Source organism: Bufo gargarizans, chromosome 5 (assembly GCF_014858855.1).
Source record: "Bufo gargarizans isolate SCDJY-AF-19 chromosome 5, ASM1485885v1, whole genome shotgun sequence".
NCBI lineage: Eukaryota > Metazoa > Chordata > Amphibia > Anura > Bufonidae > Bufo > Bufo gargarizans.
The window spans coordinates 31775927-31795917 of record NC_058084.1 but is presented as its reverse complement, the minus strand read 5'-3'; the positions used below and the strand labels follow the sequence as shown (position 1 = coordinate 31795917).

The window sequence follows — 19991 nt, the reverse complement described above, 5'->3', positions numbered from 1 at the left end:
TCAAGACAGGAGCAGAAGGCCTCTATGATCAAGTGAATGAGGAGAGTAAAGTTTTTTTCACCTTAAGCCACCATTTTAGGAAAAATGTATTTGCTACCATAAAACGCAAGGAAATTCAGCTTTGTGGACAATCAAATTTTTCCTTAACCCTTTCAGGACCAAGCCATTTTTTACCTTAAGGACCAGGCTATTTTTTGCAAATCTGACCAGTGTCGGTTTATGTGTGAATAACTTTAAAACACTTACTTATCCAGGCCGTTCGAAATTGTTTTTTCGTCCCATATTGTACTTCATGACACTGGTAAAATGAAGTCCCAAAAATTTTTTTTTGCACAAGAAAATACCAAATTTACCCAAAATTTGGAAAAATTAGCAAATTTCAAAGTTTCAGTTTCTCTACTCCTGTAATACATAGTAATACCCCTAAAAATTGTGATGACTTTACATTCCCCATATGTCTACTTCATGTTTGGATCATTTTGGGAATTACATTTTATTTTTTGGGGACGTTACAAGTAGTGTTGATCACGAATATTCGAATTGCGAATTTTAATCGCGAATATCGGCACTTCGAGAATTCGCGAATATTTCGAATTTCGCAAAATATATTCGTAATTGCGAATATTCGATTTTTGTGAAATACCAGTTCATGCGAATTTTTTTGCGAAAATTTATATGCGAATTTTATGCGAATTTTCGCAATCAAGAAAATAATGCCTGGAGATCATGAATTCGCGAATTCTCGAATATATGGCGAATATTCGCCCAAATATTCGCGAAATATCGCGAATTCGAATATTGCCCCTGCCGCTCATCACTAGTTACAAGGCTTAGAAGTTTAGAAGCATTTTTCGGAAAATTTCTAAAACCCAATTTTTAGGGACCACTACAGCTCTGAAGTCACTTTGTGAGGCTTACATAATTGAAACCACCCAAAAATGACCCCATTCTATAAACTACACCCCTCAAGTTATTCAAAACTGATTTTACAAACTTGGTTAACCCTTTAGGTGTTGCACAACAGTTATTGGCAAATGGTGATGAAATTTGAGAATTTCTTTTTTTTGCCTAATTTTCCATTTTAACCCATTTTTTCCACTAACAAAGCAAGGGTTAACAGTCAAACAAGACTATCTTTATTGCCCTGACTCTGCCGTTTACAGAAACACCCCATATGTGGCCGTAAACTACTGTACGGCCACACAGCGGGGCGTAGAGTGAAAGGTACGCCGCATCGTTTTTGGAGCCAGATTTTGCTGGACAGTTTTTTTGACACCATGTCCCATTTGAAGCCCCCTGATGCACCCCTAGAGTAGAAACTCTATAAAAGTGACCCCATCTAAGAAACTACACCTCTCAAGGTATTCAAAACTGATTTTACAAACTTCGTTAACCCTTTAGGTGTTGCACAAGAGTTATTGGCAAATAGAGATGAAATTTCAGAATTTAAATTTTTGGGCAAATTTTCCATTTTACTTTTTTTTTTTTCCAGTTACAAAGCAAAGTTTAACAGCCAAACAAAACTCATTATTTATGGCCCTGATTCTGTAGTTTACAGAAACACCCCATATGTGGTCGTAAACTGCTGTACAGGCACACGGCAGGGCGCAGAAGGAAAGGGATGCCATATGGTTTTTGGCAGGCAGATTTTGCGAGACAGTTTTTTGGGGCACTATGTCCCATTTGAAGCCCCCCTGATGCACCCCTAGGTTAGAAACTCCAAAAGAGTGACCCCATTTTGGAAACTATGGGATAAGGTGGCAGTTTTGTTGGTACTATTTTAGGGTATATATGATTTTTGGTTGCTCTATATTACACTTTGTGAGGCAAAGTAACAAAAAATAGAAATTCTGAAATTTCATCTCCATTTGCCACTAACTCTTGTGGAACACTTAAAGGGTTAACACAGTTTGTAAAAATCAGTTTTGAATATCTTGAGGGGTGTAGTTTCCAAAATGGGGTCACTTTTTGGAGTTTCTACTCTAGGGGTGCATCAGGGGGCTTCAAATGGGACATGGTGTCAAAAATACCAGTCCAGCAAAAACTGCCTTCCAAAAACCATATGGAATTCCTTTCCTTCTGTGCCCTGCCGTGTGGCCATACAGCAGTTTACGACCACATATGGGGCATTTATATAAACTACAGAATCAGGCCAATAAATATTGAGTTTTATTTGGCTGTTAACCCTTGCTTTGTTACGGGAAAAAATGGAAAATTTCCCAAAAAATAGGTGTTTTGGCACTGTTTTTATTTTTTATTATTTGCAACGTTCATCTGACAGGTACGATTATGTGCTATTGTTATAGAGCAAGTTCCTACGGACGTGGCAATACCTAATATGTCTACCTTTTTTTAATTTATCTAGGTTTTACACAATAAAATCATTTTTGAAACAAAAAAAATCATGTTTTAGTGTCTATAGTCTGAGAGCCATAGTTTTTTCAGTTTTTAGTCGATTGTCTCAGGTTGGGTATCATTTTTGCAGGATGAGATGACGGTTAGATTGGTACTATTTTGGGGTGCATATGACTTTTTGATCGCTTGCCATTACACTTTTTGTGATGTAAGGTAACAAAAAAATTGCTTTTTTGACACCGTTTTTATTTAATTTTTTTTACAGTGTTCACCTGAGGGGTTAGGTCATGTGGTATTTTTATAGAGCAGGTTCTTACGGACGTGGCAATACCTAATATGTCTACCTTTTTTTACTTTATCTAGGTTTTACACAATAATATCATTTTTAAAACAAAAAAAAAAAATCATGTTTTAGTGTCTCCATAGTCTGAGAGCCATAGTTTTTTCAGTTTTTAGGCGATTGTCTCATGTAGGGGCTCATTTTTTGCGGGATGAGGTGACTGTTTGATTGGCACTATTTTGATCACTTTTATTATCTTTTTTGGGAAGTAAGGTGGGCAAAATTTCTATTTCCTCATAGTTTTTATTTTTATGGCGTTCACCGTGCGGGGAAAGTAACATGATTGTTTTATAGATCAGGTCGTTACGGACGCGGCGATACCTAATATGTGTAGCGTTTTTTATTTATTTTATTTTTATTCAGTGATAAATGTTTTTTTTTTATCTTTTACTTTTTTCACTTTTAACATTTTTTTTGACCCAGACCCACTTGGTTCTTGAAGATCCAGTGGGTCTGATGTCTGTATAATACAGTACAGTACAATATACTATACAGTACTGCACTGTATTTTACTTACAGTTTGCCTGAACAGACCTATGCTTTCAGCATAGATCTGTTCAGTACCATGGACAGCAGGATGCCTGAGAAGGCATCCTGTTGCCATGGGAACCTTCCCCGTCTGTCACAACTGCGCAGACGGGGAAGGGTGAGGACGGGGCTGGCGGGGGGCTGTCTGGGGGCTCTCTCCCTCTCCCATCGGGGGCTGCAAAGGCACAGCAGCCCCCCGATCGGAGAGGGAGGGAGCTCCCTCTTACTGTTAACCTTTTCCATACAGCGGTCCGTACGGGTTAAACGGCTGACATCGCATCAACGATGTCAGCCGTTTATACCAGGGTGCCAGCAATGTGCTGGCAACCCTGGTATACCCACTAGAAACCAACGATTATTGAAGGGGAGGCGGGCGGGGGATCGCGATCCCGCCTGCCGCACCGCCCGCAACCCTCCCCCTGCACCACCCGCCCACATACCATTCAGGGGTGCAGGGGAAGGGGGGGTAAAAAAACGTTATTTGGGGAATTTTAAAGTTTCTGAACCCTGCGGTCAGGGACCGCAGGGATCAGAAACTGCATAAAGCGCTAAAAAACCGCAGGTCTGAATTGACCTGCGGTTTGAAGCAATCGCCGATACGGGGGGGGGGGGGGGGGGTCACAGGAGACAGTTTAATGCCATGACGTTTATACTCGTCATGGAGCACTAACTAGCAGTGCTTTATGACGAGTATACACGTCATAGGTCGGGAAGGGGATAACTTCAGATACTTTGATAATTTGCCGCAACTTCTGGCATCTCCAACCTCTTCAAAATGGACTTAAATTCCCCTCGTAATAAACCTTCCCACTGTATTAAATGTATAAACCGAAGCTCACAATCCTGCATAGTGCTGCAGCATCTTCTGGATTATCCAAAAACAAAACTGAATTCTACACAAAAGTTTATTGCGATCATATAACTGTCAGGTTGAAAAAAAAAAAAGGGAAATAAAAATACGATGCAATTTACATTTATTAAACTACTGGTCAAAGCACAAATTTACACATTCTACACACACTAGACATTGTCTATGTCACACTTTTTTTTTCAAAAGACGTGTTTTACCAGAGGAGACAAATTTACAAGACTAACAGGAATCCTTAGTATAAAAACTGTGTACTTATGTAAACTTACAAGGAACCCAAGGACATGGCTTCCATCTCAACTAAGTCATCCATTTTGTTGCATATTTTATTTGAACTGTGCAGGGGATGGAGAAAGCTGGCACATGTACATGAAGACCTAACTAATTCTTGCCCCAGTGTCTCACTTTAATTGGTTTTGCCTGGTCCCATTTTTTGTTACTGAACTTCAAGTTTGGATTTGAGGTTAATTCAGGATGCGGTTTCCTTTTTCCAGTCTGGAATGTTGACCAGGCAAAGCTGAAGACTTGTACCTGTAGATCTCATTTCAGTTATGTTTATTACTAAGCTGCTGCAAAGTGGTCATCGCCGTACTAAAAACAAGGCACACACAGGCTCCTCATCAAGGTCTCCGACGTCATCCCAGCGTCCTGGATTTCATACCTAGGATTAAATGTTAACATCAAAAACCACAACAAATGATATCTGCCGGCACAAGGTAATCCCTGCAAATACTATAAAAGTCGTCCAAGATACGTATTGTACATTGGTTTAATACGTTGCACAAAAAGATTAATGAACCCATAATTTTACTTAAACAGGCGCATACTACAGAAGATTATTCCCTCTATGGGCATTGCTTGTGTGGACAATAAAATGGCTTTATTTTATGGATTCCATGAGTGTGAGGGTTAAGTGTGTTCTCTGCTGGACAATCCGCAAGTCCCTTGACAATAAGCTGATCGATGTGTGCACCTGCTGGGACCAGTAACAATCAGCTGTAATCTGTGGGAGAACCAGGCAGTAAGCATTCCGTTTTCCAAGCTTTATCCTCTTGTTTGATTGAAAACAAGAGGAGAAATGGTAATTCTCTTTAAAGGGAACCTGTCACCAGGATTTGGGGTATAGAGCTGAGGACATGGGTTGCTAGATGGCCTCTAGCACAACCGCAATACCCAGTCCCCATAGCTCTGTGTGCTTTTATTGTGTAAAAAAAAAACTATTTAATACATATGCAAATTAACCTGAGATGAGTCCTGTAGGTGAGATGAGTCAGGGACAGGACTCATCTCAGGTTAATTTGCATATGTATCAAATAGTTTTTTTCCACAATAAAAGCACATAGAGCTATGGGGACTGGGTATTGCGGATGTGCTAGCGGCCATCTAGCAACCCATGTCCTCAGCTCTATACCCAAAATCCCGGTGACAGGTTCCCTTTAAAGAAGTTGTGCCATCTCACTGCAATAAGAGCTATGGAAAAAGCAGAGCTCTGGTGCACTCTTGTCAGGGCTTAGCCCCATCTTGCCTTTTGTACGGCGAGATAAGGCAACCCGTTTAATACTTTCTCTCCTTTTATGATCCATTCTGATTTTGGCTTGAAAAACTGCATAAACCTGATACTGTGGCAGCGCCCAAATGTGGGACACGACAGCCCTCCAGAGACACCATGAGATGAGTATCCTGAACATAGGACAATACGTCAAAACTCTCATAGGGTTAATTAAAAATTGTTTTTTTCTAAATTGGACAACCCCTTTACTACAAACATCCAAGACATGAGAGATTAATTGGAAAGTGTATGTTGGAAGAACACAGGCAACTGTTACAAACTGGACCAATCCTCTACCAGTTGAAGATGGCCACTGTCTATAGATGTAGAATACGCAGATGGCAGGGAAGCAAGGGAAACCTGTGACTTATACAAGTCTGATAGATTATTGGGGAAAATACGTTGTTTAAACAGCCAATAATCTATTTAGTATCAGATCTCTATAACTACAAAGGAAGGTCTGTTCATCTATCCAACCCCCTACAAAGACAGGACTTTGCTACATCGAGAAAATACCTAATTAGGCCATAAATACCATGTGTAAACCTTGTCTAACATTGTATATGTTTAAAGGGTTCTCAGGGCTATTTATAAAAACGGATCTTTCTTCTAAGCTGTGGAAGAAAGACTGTTTAGTACTTACCTGTCCCACTCACCATTGATGCAGCCATCACCGCTCTTCTGCCCAAGGCCAGACTGGATGCTATGCAGCTGAGCAGGACCAGGGCACAATAGTAAATGCAGCTGAACACAAAAGGGCAAACATTCAGTCAGGACTGGGGCAGAAGAGCCTGCAGGCATGGAGTCAATGGTGCGAGGGAGAAGTATTAAACCATCTTTGTTCCACAGCCAAGTTTTTATAGTCTGGAGAACCCCTTTAATGTTAGGACACATTTATTACAAATTCCACACTCTTACCAGTCTCTGAATGACATGAAGTTGTACAGGCACGGCCTTTCAATATCTGAAAATGCAGACTGTTCGTTCATTGTACCAGATCCCATATTTTCAAATACAACCCAGTCTCCCACATTCAGTTCTGGCAGAAGACAGTGGTCCACAATTATGTCAAGTTCGTCATAAGATGGGCCCAACAGGCTGCTGGCAAAAAGTGTCTCTTCTTCATCATATGCCTGAAATAATGTTAAAATGATTTGTAGTTCTAGCATTAAGGATGGACGTTCGGTAAAGGCACTGGGAACATGGCTGCTTACCTTATGTACTCGGGGGGCAGTATCTAAGCTTTCAGACAGTTTACTTGCAAAAGAACCATAAACCCCATCATTCATGAAATAAATAAAAGCTGGTCTGTTACTGGTTTGCTTTCCTAAAATATAAAAGGGGAGATGAGAAAGTCCTTGGAAAAGCATAGGAACAAGTGATGTAATACAGGAGTTAAAAGCACTATCTGGGGGAAAGCAAAAAAAATAAAATTATAAATCTTTAAATCTTGTAAACTTTGCAAAAAAGCTAACAAATTTCACAATGATCTTACCTTCAGAATTCCTCACCACCACCGTCTTCACTGCCCTGTGGCGACCATTATGTTAGTCAGCCATCCAATCACAGGCAGCTGCACCGCTGTAGTATCACTATAGCTAGGGTGGTGAGGATTTCCGAAGTCTACTGTTTTACTGGAACAGGGCAATAGATTTGTCACTGCAGATTTACCAGTCTTTGTTACAAAGCCTGCAGGAGCCCTTATGGTCACCATATGGACACTTTCCACATAACTAAACTAGGATAGAAATTAATAACTTATGAGCTCTAAAAATTAAGGTAGAACAGAGATGCACTATGAACAGTCATATTACCTCCAGGAAGATGCTGATCATGCTCAACGACTTTCTTTGCGATGATGTTCACTGCTAGCGTAAATGCAGATGAAACATAAAAGCTTCCGGGCTCTGCTATGACACCAATTCCAGATCCCTCAGGAAAATATGCATCCAGCAAAGGACAAACAGCATGATAAACCTATGAGAAACTCAGACTTAGCCTTCACCTTCCCGCAGGCACCAAGTGTAGGCCTGGCAAATTTAGATTTTCATTCTCCACTGTAGGACCTACCTCGTCAAACTGAAATGCATTTCCAGAAAACCCTCCACCAATATCCAGTATACTCATCTTGAAACCAAGCTCTTCCTAGAAAAGGGGGAAAAATTAAAAATAGAGAAAAGCTGACTGTTGGGCTTTTTTATTTTTAAAGCTTTTACATCCCCTTTATAACAAAAAAAAAAAAAAAAAAACACACTATGGCACACTCCATATTTGAGACTTCTGATCTCACCACTTTCCGAAAAGGGGCGAGGCTTAATCAGATGGGCATGGCCTCCCTAACCCAAAGGTTTAGTGGATGACAAATTGCATCGGAAATCTAGACCAGCTCATAATGGAGATAGAAGTCAGCTTCTGGTGTACAGACAGCCTGAAGATGCGCCAAACTTATTATGAAGCCTGTGACTCATATTTGGTGGATTTTACGTAGGAAACACCTGTCTTTGTAAGTTAGCCCTGTGTTTGGTTGATTACTGAGGGTGGAATATAAATTAAAGCTAGTTTAAAGGTTATGTATCAGCCACCTAAGGGGACGGGGTGAAATACATGTCTCAGTGATACTCCAGACTTTGGGAAGGTAGTAAAAATGCAAGAATTTACTTGTATTTAAAGAACATCCTTATAACGGAGATATGAAACTTACTGCCATGTCGCACACACAGCGGGCATCAGATAAAGCATGAGTGTATGCCTGTGGATCTCTGGAAGAGCTCGACACATGGAATCTGGCAAGAAAAGATGTGGCGTTTATAAGATGCTATCAAACGCAGCAACTTCTCATTTATAAACTGGAGGAACCCAGGATCATCTTGTACATTGTGGCCCAGAAAAATTAGTGACTAAACCAATATACTCAATAGATGAATCATCTCCTAAAACAGAAGCGATCCTGAGCAATAAGCCGCTGTTCATAGACGTCCATCAGAAAATAGAAGTGTTTACACAAGACTGACTCCTCCATGGCCTTTTTCCAGTTCAAATTATAACAGGATTTTATGTAACAGATATCCTCCATTTTTACATTTAGAATTGATTTACATTAAAATCTGAGGATTTTTCTAATACATTAGCCATCTGCATATCATAGTCTGAGCCAACAATCCCAGTTCAGGGGTTTGTCATTTGAAACATCCAGCAAGCTTTATGATGAGCATTAAGAAGCATCTGACCACTGAACAATGTCTGGTCTAGGAAGTGAAGATGCTTCCAACATTCAGATCTCCAAAGCAAGCTCTAAGCAGGTCCCATCGTGCCGAAATATAAGCGCTGCTCTGAAGTACAACACAGGCTCGGGGCCCTGATCAGAAGCAAGGTAAGCTTCCTAACACATCAGCACCCCGCAATTGCATTGCTCCCTCTGTCACCACTTTACATGCAGCGGGCGCCATTGCGCCCGGCATGTAAAGGGTTAAACAGCCCGGATCGGCACTTCTGCCTATGTGAGAGCCGGGTCCGCGCTCCCCGCTGCACAGGGGAGCCGTGCAGCGCTTAGACTGGGCCGCCATAAAAACGCGGCGGCCCAGCCTAACGCCCCTTAGTGACCGCCGTAAAAAGACGTATGGGTGGTCACTAAGGGGTTAACCTCCTCTTCTGGCATTACTTTTGAAACTATTGGATCTCTGTAGGATATGCAATTACATGATCAGTGAGCATTAAGTATGACTCCACACAATGTGAATTACATGTGGTGTTTCTGCTCAGATTTTTGTGCAGAAAACCACAGCATACTACAGTACCAGCAAAGTGTAGAAGATCTCATGTACACTGGCTTTTTACTAGGTGCAAAAATTGACCTATTGTCCGGATTTGGAAGTCTGCAGCTTGTCAATTGTTGCGTTTCTTGTACGTATTTTTCCCTGTGGGCCCCATTAGGGACAGTTGGATGCTAATGTCTGTAAAGTGCTGATTATAGTAGCGCTATATAAGTGCATAAAATAATAAATCTGGCAGAGGATCACAAAACCGTAGTTGAACGGATTAGTTTTGATTTTGCTTCAAGGATGCATCTGTTCCGTTAGGATCCAGTTGTGTGAAATCAAAACGGAACAAAGCGGGTCACTAAATACATTGAAAGTCAATGGGTGACAGATTCAGTTTTTTAGAATCTTAAGAAAACGGATCCGTCACCATTGACTTACATTGTTTTTAGTGACAGATCCAGTTTGTTCCCTTTCGATGACCGAACACAAAACCGCAGCTTGCAGCAGCTTTGTGTCCAGTCATAAAACGGAATGCCGCTGGAACGCAAGACATCCTGATGCATCCATTCAGAATGCATGAGGACTAAATGGAAACTTTTTTTCTGGTATTGAGATCCTCTACCGGATCTAAATACCGGAAAACAACAAAGCGATTGTGAAACAGGGCCTAAGATCAAAAACTGAGTCGGTAATAATGAGATAACATGTCTACAATCTTACTAGTGAAAAACATTATCCATCTAAGAATACGTTTACACCATTTAGACAGCAGGAGAATCTGTTTCTTCCATCAGAAGAGCCTGTCTGGGGTGGGCACAGGCACTGCAATGACTAGTTTGAAAGTGCAATTCTCATGGTCATTTCCCAAAATACAATCCTAGCTAGCAGCAGAAAATCTGCTCCCCCCCAGGTGAGAAGTCAGTGACAAGTGCACTAGGGACCAATTTGATATGAGTGGCACTGACCATCACTGAAGTCCCATGAACACAAAAGAATTTGAACGATATCTTGTGAATGTGTACGATCACCCGTCCACTATCCCAGGTTCAGGTCACAGGAGTCAGTCACCACTGCAGCCATGTGGACCAAACAGGGATATAAAGCATGCAGCACATAAATGCAACTTGCCATTACAGAGTCCATATATTCAAAATCCAAGTTCTGAGTTGGAAGTGAACTTACTTCACACCAATCACTTGAACACTGTACTCCTTAGCACATTCCAGGAGGTGTCGGCAGTTCTTCAGTGTGCTGCCAAACACCATGCTCATCTCTTCGTCTCCACTGATGCCTTCTGTTGCCACATGAAGCAAGACCCTAAGAGAAGGGGAAGATGATTGGGGCACAGTTGGTTTACATCAGCACATGATGTTTTGAAGTATGTTGAAAAGCGTGCTGCAGCTCGAACGTCATCCTTGGAAGAGTCAAGAACTTAGTGAGAAACATTCCTGTATAGAAAAAAAACTAGCAATTAGGGCCCAAGACTGGGAGCTGCGAGTGGGACACATGGATTTACAGCAGTTCTTAAGCATGGGTTGGTGCTGTAAATAAAATATCAGAAAAGCAGTCCCAATGGGCGTCTCAGGAGACAAGTTTGAAAACAGCATTTCCTCAATACTCAATTACTCAATATGGCCAGGACAGTTCACACATTAGGCATAACTGCAAATTTAATTTAGCCTACTCCATGGCAGCTCACAAAATTCAACCAAAAAGAGAAAGGTAACAGGATTCAGTCTGAATCGGCACCTTATTGCATTTCTATATAGAAACAACCTTACCAGTACACACAGGCATGAGAAATTCTAAGCGGGTCCATCATACTGGAATTTTAAGTTTAAAACTTCAAGGGGCTTTCCAGAGATGTAAAAACTTTTCCAAAGAGTGCAACATAAAATAAAAGATCCATTACACGCCGCTCCCCACCGGTCTTTACCTACTGTGCTGCGGCGATCTCCATTTACCAGCTGCTTCAGCAGTGCATGGCATGAGGAGAGCTACAGCGGGCATGTCACCACAGCACAATAACCAGAGACCAGCGGGGAGCACCAGAGAGACAGTGGATTTTATCAGATCGGTAAGTCAGCAGTTGTACCACACAACTGTACTCAAGTCTGTCACTTACACAACCTTTAGACTAATTTACAAGGTTATGCTGTAGCCCGTCTCCTATACTAAATGCTGCAGTCCAATCTGGATTTTCGTGAGTCAATGTTAGGGTCCATTCACACGTCCGCATCCGTTCCGCAATATTGGGAGGAGAGCACACTATGTCCTCTCTGCATTTCGGTAGCACGGCCCCACAAAAAAAAAAAAATAAAAAAAAAAAAAAATAAAAAAAGAGGATATGTCCTATTCTTGTCCGCAATTGTGGACAATAGGCAGTTCTATGGCGGTGCCGGCCGGGGGTGTTGCGGATCCGAAATACACCACGGACGTGTGCATGGACCCTAAAAATGGTTCTGTTCTGATTAAAAGAAACACATTTTTAAACAACCTTCAGTATAAAACATTTTGCTACTCCCTTCTCCTAAATTTCTGTAGCAGCAAGACACTGATAATTTTTGGGTCGCCAGTCAGCATGCAACTTCAATAGGAGCCTATGGCAAAAAGGAGATTTTTGTATAACTTACCAGTTAAATCTCTTTCTCGCTCTTCCTTGGGGGACACAGACCTTGGGTATAGCTCAGCTCCCTAGGAGGCGTGACACTAAGTAAAACTGTTAAGCCCCTCCTCCATCAGCTATACCCTCAGCCTGGAGATAGAGGCTACCAGTTGCGTGTCCAAGTAGTGAAAGGAAAACAACCAATAACAGGAACAACCAACCAGCAACCCAACGGGCGCCAAACCATAACCCTGTAACCAAACACAGAAGGGTGGGTGCTGTGTCCCCCAAGGAAGAGCGAGAAAGAGATTTAACTGGTAAGTTATACAAAAATCTCCTTTTCTCGCCCATTTTCCTTGGGGGACACAGACCTTGGGACGTTCAAGAGCAGTCCAAGAAGGGAGGGACCACAAACCCAAGGCGGAACACCACCAGAGCATCAGGAAACCGCTGCCTGCAAAACCAGGCGGCCCAAAGCAGCATCCGCTGATGCATGCGTATGCACTCTATAGAACTTTGTGGAAGTGTGCAGAGAGGACCAAGTGGCTGCTTTGCACAACTGTTCAGCCGAGGCCCGATGCCTCTGCGCCCAGGAAGCACCGACTGCTCTGGTGGAATGAGCAGTGATGCCGAAAGGCGGAGCTCTGCCCTTGGCTCGATAAGCCTCAGACACCGCCAGTTTAATGAAACGGGCAATAGCCACCTTGGAGACCGCCAAACCCTTGCGCGAACCCTCCGGAACCAAAAACAGGGAGTCCGTGCGCCGAAAAGATCCGGTGACCTCCAAGTAAATCCTCAACGCCCTGACCACATCCAGACGGTGCAGTTCCCGTTCTCTGGGGTGGGAAGGAGAGGGACAGAGCGACGGAAGGACGATGTCCTCATTGATGTGAAAGGCGGAAACCACCTTTGGCAGGAAGGTCGGGACAGGCCGAAGCACAACCTTATCCTGGTGGAAGACCAGGAAAGGGTCGGAGCAAGAAAGAGCCGCTAACTCCGACACCCGTCGGAGAGACGTGATGGCCACAAGAAAGATGACCTTGCAGGACAGAAGACGAAGGGAGACTTCCCGTAAAGGCTCGAAGGGGGCGGATTGGAGCGCCGAGAGCACCACATTCAGGTCCCAGGAAGGAACTGGAGGGCGGTACGGCGGAACAGAGTGAGCCACCCCTTGTAAGAAGGTCTTAATGGGCCCTAGAGGGGCCAGGGGACGCTGGAGAAGAATAGACAGCGCCGAAATCTGTCCCTTCAGAGAACTGAGGCTCAGTCCCAGGTCCAGACCCGACTGGAGGAAGGACAGGAGTGTGGGAAGGGAGAATCGGAGAGGAGGGATGCTCCGGGACTCACAGAACCCCAGATAGGACCTCCAAACCCGATAGTAGATCCTAGAGGATACAGGCTTACGAGCACGGATCATGGTGCGGATTACGTCCGCGGAGAAACCACGCTGCGAGTGCCTCCCTGATGGTTTATGTATGCCACAGCCGTGGCATTGTCCGATTGGATCCGAACAGGGTGGCCCTTCAGTAGATGGGTCCAGTGTCTGAGGGACAGAAAAATCGCCCTCAGTTCCAGAATATTGATTGGAAGTCTGGACTCCGATAGAGACCAAACGCCCTGGACGGACCGGGGAGGGAAAACCCCCCCCCACTCCCGTAAGCTGGCATCGGTGGTAATCACCAGCCAGTTCAGTGGGAGGAAGGACTTCCCCCTTAGAGGGATATGCAACCACCAGCTGAGGGAAGCCCGAGCCAGGGGAGGCAGAAGAAAGGTCCTGTCCAGACTCCCCGGTGATTTGTCCCAGGCCGACAGAATTGCCCTCTGAAAGGTGCGGGATCGGAATTGTGCGAACGGCACCGCTTCGAAACAGGCAACCATCTTTCCCAACAACCGCATGCTGGATCTGAGGGAAGGGCGGCGATGACGGAGGAGACTGTGAACCGACCCGCGAAGGGCCAGACGCTTGTCCGACGGGAGGCGGACCTCCGCCAACTCTGTATCCAGGAGCATCCCCAGGAAGATCAGCCGTCTGGAGGGGGTAAGGGAAGACTTGGGGTGGTTGATAACCCAACCGAACCGCGTCAGGGTCTCCAGGGTGAGGTCCACACTGCCGGATGCCTGAGAGAAGGAGGGTGCCTTGACCAGGATGTCGTCCAAGTATGGGAGAAGAAAAACACTTCTTGAACGTAGAAGGGCCAAGACAGGGGCCAGGACCTTGGTGAACACCCGAGGAGCCGTCGCCAGACCAAAGGGAAGGGCGACGAATTGGAAGTGATCGTCCCCCACCGCGAAGCGCAGGAAGCGGTGATGACATGGAGCAACCGGAACGTGGAGGTATGCATCCTGAATGTCGATCGAAACCATGAAATCCCCTCTTTCCAGGGAGGCCACTGCGGACCTGAGAGACTCCATCCGGAATCTCTGTAGTCGGAGAAAACGGTTCAGGCGTTTTAGGTCCAAGATCGGTCGCACTGAGCCTTCCTTCTTGGGAACCACAAAGAGGTTCGAGTAGAACCCCCTGAACCTTTCCGTCGGAGGCACGGGGGCGACGACACCCTTGTCCATTAGAGAGCGAATAGCCGCGAAGAAGGCGGCCGCTCGTACGGGATCCCGCGGAGGACGGGATCGGAAGAAACGGTCTGGCGGAATGGACGCAAATTCGATCTTGTATCCGCAAGATACAATCTCGAGCGCCCATGCGTCTGAGATGTGGGCCCGCCATACGTTCCTGAACAGGAGAAGGCGGCCCCCCACCCGGGTGGGTGGGGGCGCACCTTCAGGCAGAGGGCTGCTGGCCTGTGGGAGCCCGTGCAGGCTGGGACTTGCGCCAGGTAGGTTGCGTCCGAAAAAACGGCTTCTTGCGCCTATCTTGGGCTGGGCCAGAGGAAGAAGAACTGGCCGCGGGTCTAGACCCGGTGGTCTTGCGAAAGGACCGAAACCGGGACGAACCAGCGCGACCACGGGGGGCGCCCTTTGGCCTGGACTGGGGGAGGAGAGTACTCTTCCCACCCGTGGCCTCTGATATAAGTTCGTCCAGACGGGTCCCGAACAGGCGGGAACCCGTAAATGGTAGGCCGGCCAAAGAGCGTTTGGAAGCGGCGTCCGCCGCCCAAACCTTCAGCCAGAGTTCCCTCCTGACAGAAACTGCCAGGGCAGAGGAACGGGCAATGAGGGCACCCGCATCAAGGGAGGCCTCACAGACGAATTTTCCGGCCTGAACAATTAGTTGGGCTAAGGAGCGGAGGTCCTGAACAGGGACGTCCGACCCCAACTCCCGTTCCAGTTGCAAACCCCATTCAGAGACCGCTTTACCAACCCAGGCGGAGGCAAAGACCGGTCTAAGGGCCGAACCAGAGGCAGTAAATATGGCCTTGGAGAGGGATTCCGTACGACGGTCCTCAACAGACTGGAGGGAAGATCCGTCCTGTACCGGAATAGTAGTGCTTTTGGACAGGCGAGCCACGGGAGGATCAACCTTAGGCGGGGATGTCCACGTGGTCACAGAATCCGCTGGAAAGGGATAGCAAATGTCCAGCTTTTTGGGTGTAATAAAGCGGACGTTAGGCCGGGTCCAAGCCTTGGATACCACAGAAGAAAAATCAGCGTGTATGGGAAAAACCTTGGAGGCCTGTCTGGGGCGGAGAAAGGACACGCCGGCCTGTTCGGAGCTGGGGGGGTCATCGTGTATCTGAAAGGTATCACGGATGCTAGCGATAAGATGCCCCACCGCGGACGCCAATTTGGACGGAAGCTCTGAGTCCATGTCCACGTCCGAATCCGCCAGTTCTCCCTCAGAAAGCGTATCCCTTTGAGAGGATAGACTCGACTGAGCTCGCACGCATGGCGGAGAGAGCGAAGCATCTGGAGAAGATGTGCGCTCAACCCTTGAACGTTTCTGAGTATGCCGGGCACTGGAAGAATCGCTGGGAGGCAGGGAACCAGTGGGGGCGGCAGAAACGGTAGTCCCAGCGGGTGCGACAGGGATTGTGGCAGCCTGCGGGAGAGGCGGTCTATCCACGAGACGGCCCACTACGTGTGTAAGGCTTTCCACCGCCTGAGACAGAGACCTAGCCCAGTCAGGGGGTTCAGAGGCACCGGGGGGCGCAGCGGGAAGCGGGCCCTGCATCGGGGCCTGACATGCAAGGCAATGCGGCTCAGATTGTCCACGCGGAAAAAGTTCCTTACAGGCGGTACAGGCATGGTACCAGGGTTTGGGGGCACCCGTGGGATCTGACATGCTGAAAGGTGGTTGTACTCTAATACAGAGACCACAAAGGGTTATAGCAGCTATGACCAGGAGGGTTAGGAGAGGGTTAACTGTCCTACCAGTGCCTCAGAAGAACGTCAGGAGTAGAGATGGAGCAGATCAGCAGCAGCAGAGAGCAGCAACAGCAGTGAGCCAGCAGATAGCGCCCACAGAAGCCGAGCGATGTACACAGGAGTTTAGAGTCCCCCACCGTGTCTCAGCTTCCTGTCAGGAGTGAGGAAGCGCGGGAAATCTCAGCAGAATCGCGGGGAAAACAAGCTCCGCCCCCTCCAGCGCTTGCTCCGCCCCCAAAAGGACGCGCGCGTAAGCCACGCCCCCTGCTGCCGAAAATGCTCTCAGGGCTAAGAAGCCAGATGCCAGAAAATAAGGGCCCGCAGGCCCCTGGAGTGCGGCGATTTGCCCAGGTGGGTGACCCTCTGCCACCAAGTCCCCTGTTTCGCCGAGAAACAAGCTCCGCCGCGATCTGCCCATGTCGGGCATAAGCCCCGCCCCCCGATCGGAACGGAGCGGGCGGCGGCGGGAAGGGAGAGAGGGAGAGAGAATGCCGGGCTGAAGAAAGCAGCGTGGGGGGGAACGGCGTGGAGGAAGGCGGCCCCCCTGCTGAGGATAACCTGAGGGGAGCTGGGGAGGGTCTGCTTGAGCGCTCAGAATAAGCGACCACGGGTGCCCCCCTTACCCAGAGGGGTAGGTGCTGCAAATAGGGACGGGGTATGGGCTGGAATAGCCATCTCACCGAACGACGTCTTCACCCTCAGTTCCTTCCAGCAGGGTCGCCCCTTCAGCCACTGGCACCGCAGTGGCAGGAAGCTGGTAGAGGGGCTTGGCGTGCGGGCGACCCCCTAGCTGGCGGGATGTAGGGGAGCCATTGCTGCCCAGATCCTCCTATTGCTTCTGTGGGGGAGGCAGCAGTGCAGATAAATTGGCACTGGCGCAGCTCAACCCCGGGAGAGCAGAGAGGTCCATGCGTCTCTGGTATCCCTAGGAAAAAGTAAAATAACAAAATTAGAAAAATGAAATATCAAGGAGAAAACAGCCCTGCAGTAGCAGGGAGTGTCTTGCCTCCTTGGACACTAAGCTAAAACTGGTAGCCTCTATCTCCAGGCTGAGGGTATAGCTGATGGAGGAGGGGCTTAACAGTTTTACTTAGTGTCACGCCTCCTAGGGAGCTGAGCTATACCCAAGGTCTGTGTCCCCCAAGGAAAATGGGCGAGAAAATGATGCTCTCCCGGCTCCCCCCCATACGCACATTCAGTTGAGCTTGTATGTGTTTTAAGTGGGAAAAGAGTCCCTGCCAGACACACCCAATACATCTCAGGGGAAGTCAGGAGCCCCAGATACACACACTGTTGAAATCAGGTCCACTGCTAAACGTTTTGAGTCAATGCTGCTAATATTGCTTGCCAAGCACTGATCTGACAGCTGATCCCCCAAGGTATAATTGGATATATGCTGCAGCTCAATGGACTGGAAATTCGGTGTATATAAACCTGCAGAAAGCACTGACTCCTGTTATACCAGATTGTATGTGCCATGAGCTGCCAATTTAGGAAACTATAAATCCACTGTTCTGTAACGTGTGAGGCACCGGTGCCATTTGAACACTCACCTGGCATTAGGATGGTTGCGTGCTATTTTCTTCAATTCTGCTTCATTCTCACAAGTCAAAATGTTTATTCCAAGCTTGGCTGCATGTTTGATCTGAGCAATCTGTTTGCATGGACTGGTATATATAACGTTTTCCATAGAGATGCCCAAGTCATAGACCATTGTCATTTCATGCTGCAAGGCGATATTAGAATTTAAGAATCACACACATTCAGTACTTCACTTGGTGATCGGCAATGTAAAACATACTGTAGCATCTTTTTATTTATCAGCTGAAAACTGACTACAGGCTCTTGTTACCCCATCTACATAATGGTGTCAAGCTGTGATTTAATGCATGTCCTGAGAGGGGATTTCCAGGATCCACTTCTATTTTAAATCTCTAGTATGACCCGTGAAGGGAAGGATATTTACCTCCTTCCCCTTGGTTCTGGCTCCTTGGGTCCATTGCTGCCTTCACTACACTTTGGTCCCCACATGTAAACGTCTGAAACAGACAGCATTACTCCGGTGAAGCTTCAGAAAGCAGCATGTCACTGGCACCATGTGAACCTTGGGTGACACTTCACTACTGGCGGCTGGGTGACACTTCACTACTGGCGGCTGGTCGCTGCCGGCAGCCGCGCACGTGACTCCGTGCAGAGATCAAAGCTCAGTAAAGGGACCAAGCAGTGGGGAGAAAGCGTTCTTCTCTTCACAGGTCAGAGAGAAAATTTAACATGCAAAGGAATTCTGGAGAACACAAAGCTGATCCAATGAGTGTTGCTTTTTTTTTACAAGTCTGACATGTTTAGAAATAGGTTTGTGCGACTCTTCCCATGTCTAGGATGAGCTGTGGTACCACTTAGTAACCCTTTTCAGCCCTGTCCATAACAAACATCTATTGCCTGCACTAGAGAACGCATCGATCAAATCACTTAGCTGTTCATAGACATCAAGTACTCAATGTGTTAAAGCTGAGCAGTCCTGCATTCTCACAACTAAGTGTATTCGTGTCCGCAAATTGCGGATCCGTGAAACACAGTTAACGGCCATGTGCGTTCTGCATTTGGCCAGCCCTATGATGAAAATGCCTACCACGGACAAGAACAGGACATGCTCTCTTTTTGCGGGGCCAGGGAATTGAAGTACAAACGCAGACAGCACGCTGTCCACATCTTTTGCGGCACCCATTTGGATGCAGACCCAGAAATATGGTAGCGTGAATGGACCTTAAAGTGTGACTAAACTTTAAAATAAAAAACACACAACTTTTGATATGTCATAGCGTCAGGTTTTAATTGTTGTATCTGAATGTGGAGATCCTACAGACTGCTAGAACGAGGAGACTGCTCCAGGAGACGGGCTCAAAGACTTTCTGCTGAGCCCATTGCCAGCAGCGAGGAGAGAAAGCATGTTATGTGAGCAATTTTCTCCTAGTGATTGGTGGGGGCCTCGGCATTATTTAGACCCCCACCATTCAAAACCAACGTTGCTATGACATATCACAATATTTTTTTAATAAGGGTTCAGTGACCCTTTTAAAACCCCAATACAGATATGCTGGATTTTACATTTATTGACTATGTAGTCAAAGTTAAAGGCTGTCTGGGCATTTTCTATTGACAACCTATCCAACACCCGGCACCACCAACGATCAGCTGCTTGAGGAGACTGTGCGTGCAGTGTGTACGTGCCGTCTCCCTTCCTGTCCGCTGCTGCTTTGCCACAGACATACAGCAGCGAACAGGAAGAGAGAATGGAGACGGCAAGTGCACGGTGCGTCTCCTCAAACAGCTGATCAGCGGGAGTGTCAGGTCCAGGCCGACGTGAGAGTGATGACTGATCCTGAGGATAGGTCATCAATAGAAAAAGCCTGGATAAACCCTTTTACCAAAAGAACATGCTAAACAAGCCTTGTCCTAACAAATTGAGAAGTTAAGGAATTACTCACTTTATTGGCACATATAAATCCAATCCCAAGGGCTGATAATATCTCCAGAACAGCTGGGGAGGAGTTACACTTAACGGTGTATAATGGCTTAATGCGCCCCATGGTATTTTGCCATTCAATGTGCTTCTTGACAATCTTCCCAAGGTCAGCAACAAAAAATGCATTTTTTCCTGTCTGTTATGG

The 19991-nt window shown here is 46.3% G+C and overlaps 1 protein-coding gene across 2 annotated transcripts in view; it reads right to left on the bottom strand.

Annotated features, from left to right (window-relative positions):
* Positions 1–4180: 4180 nt before the first annotated feature.
* Positions 4181–19991, bottom strand: part of AZIN1 (antizyme inhibitor 1) — a 37406-nt gene continuing 21595 nt past the window's right edge. For both annotated transcript variants that reach the window (XM_044293218.1, XM_044293219.1), the window contains exons 4-12: positions 19809–19982; positions 17877–18049; positions 10581–10715; positions 8342–8423; positions 7711–7785; positions 7455–7617; positions 6855–6967; positions 6559–6773; positions 4181–4752 (exon numbers count right to left, since the gene is read on the bottom strand). In XM_044293218.1, coding sequence (XP_044149153.1) covers positions 4683–4752; positions 6559–6773; positions 6855–6967; positions 7455–7617; positions 7711–7785; positions 8342–8423; positions 10581–10715; positions 17877–18049; positions 19809–19982 — 1200 coding nt within the window. In that variant the 3' untranslated portion in view covers positions 4181–4682. The remainder of the gene's footprint in view (positions 4753–6558; positions 6774–6854; positions 6968–7454; positions 7618–7710; positions 7786–8341; positions 8424–10580; positions 10716–17876; positions 18050–19808; positions 19983–19991) is intronic.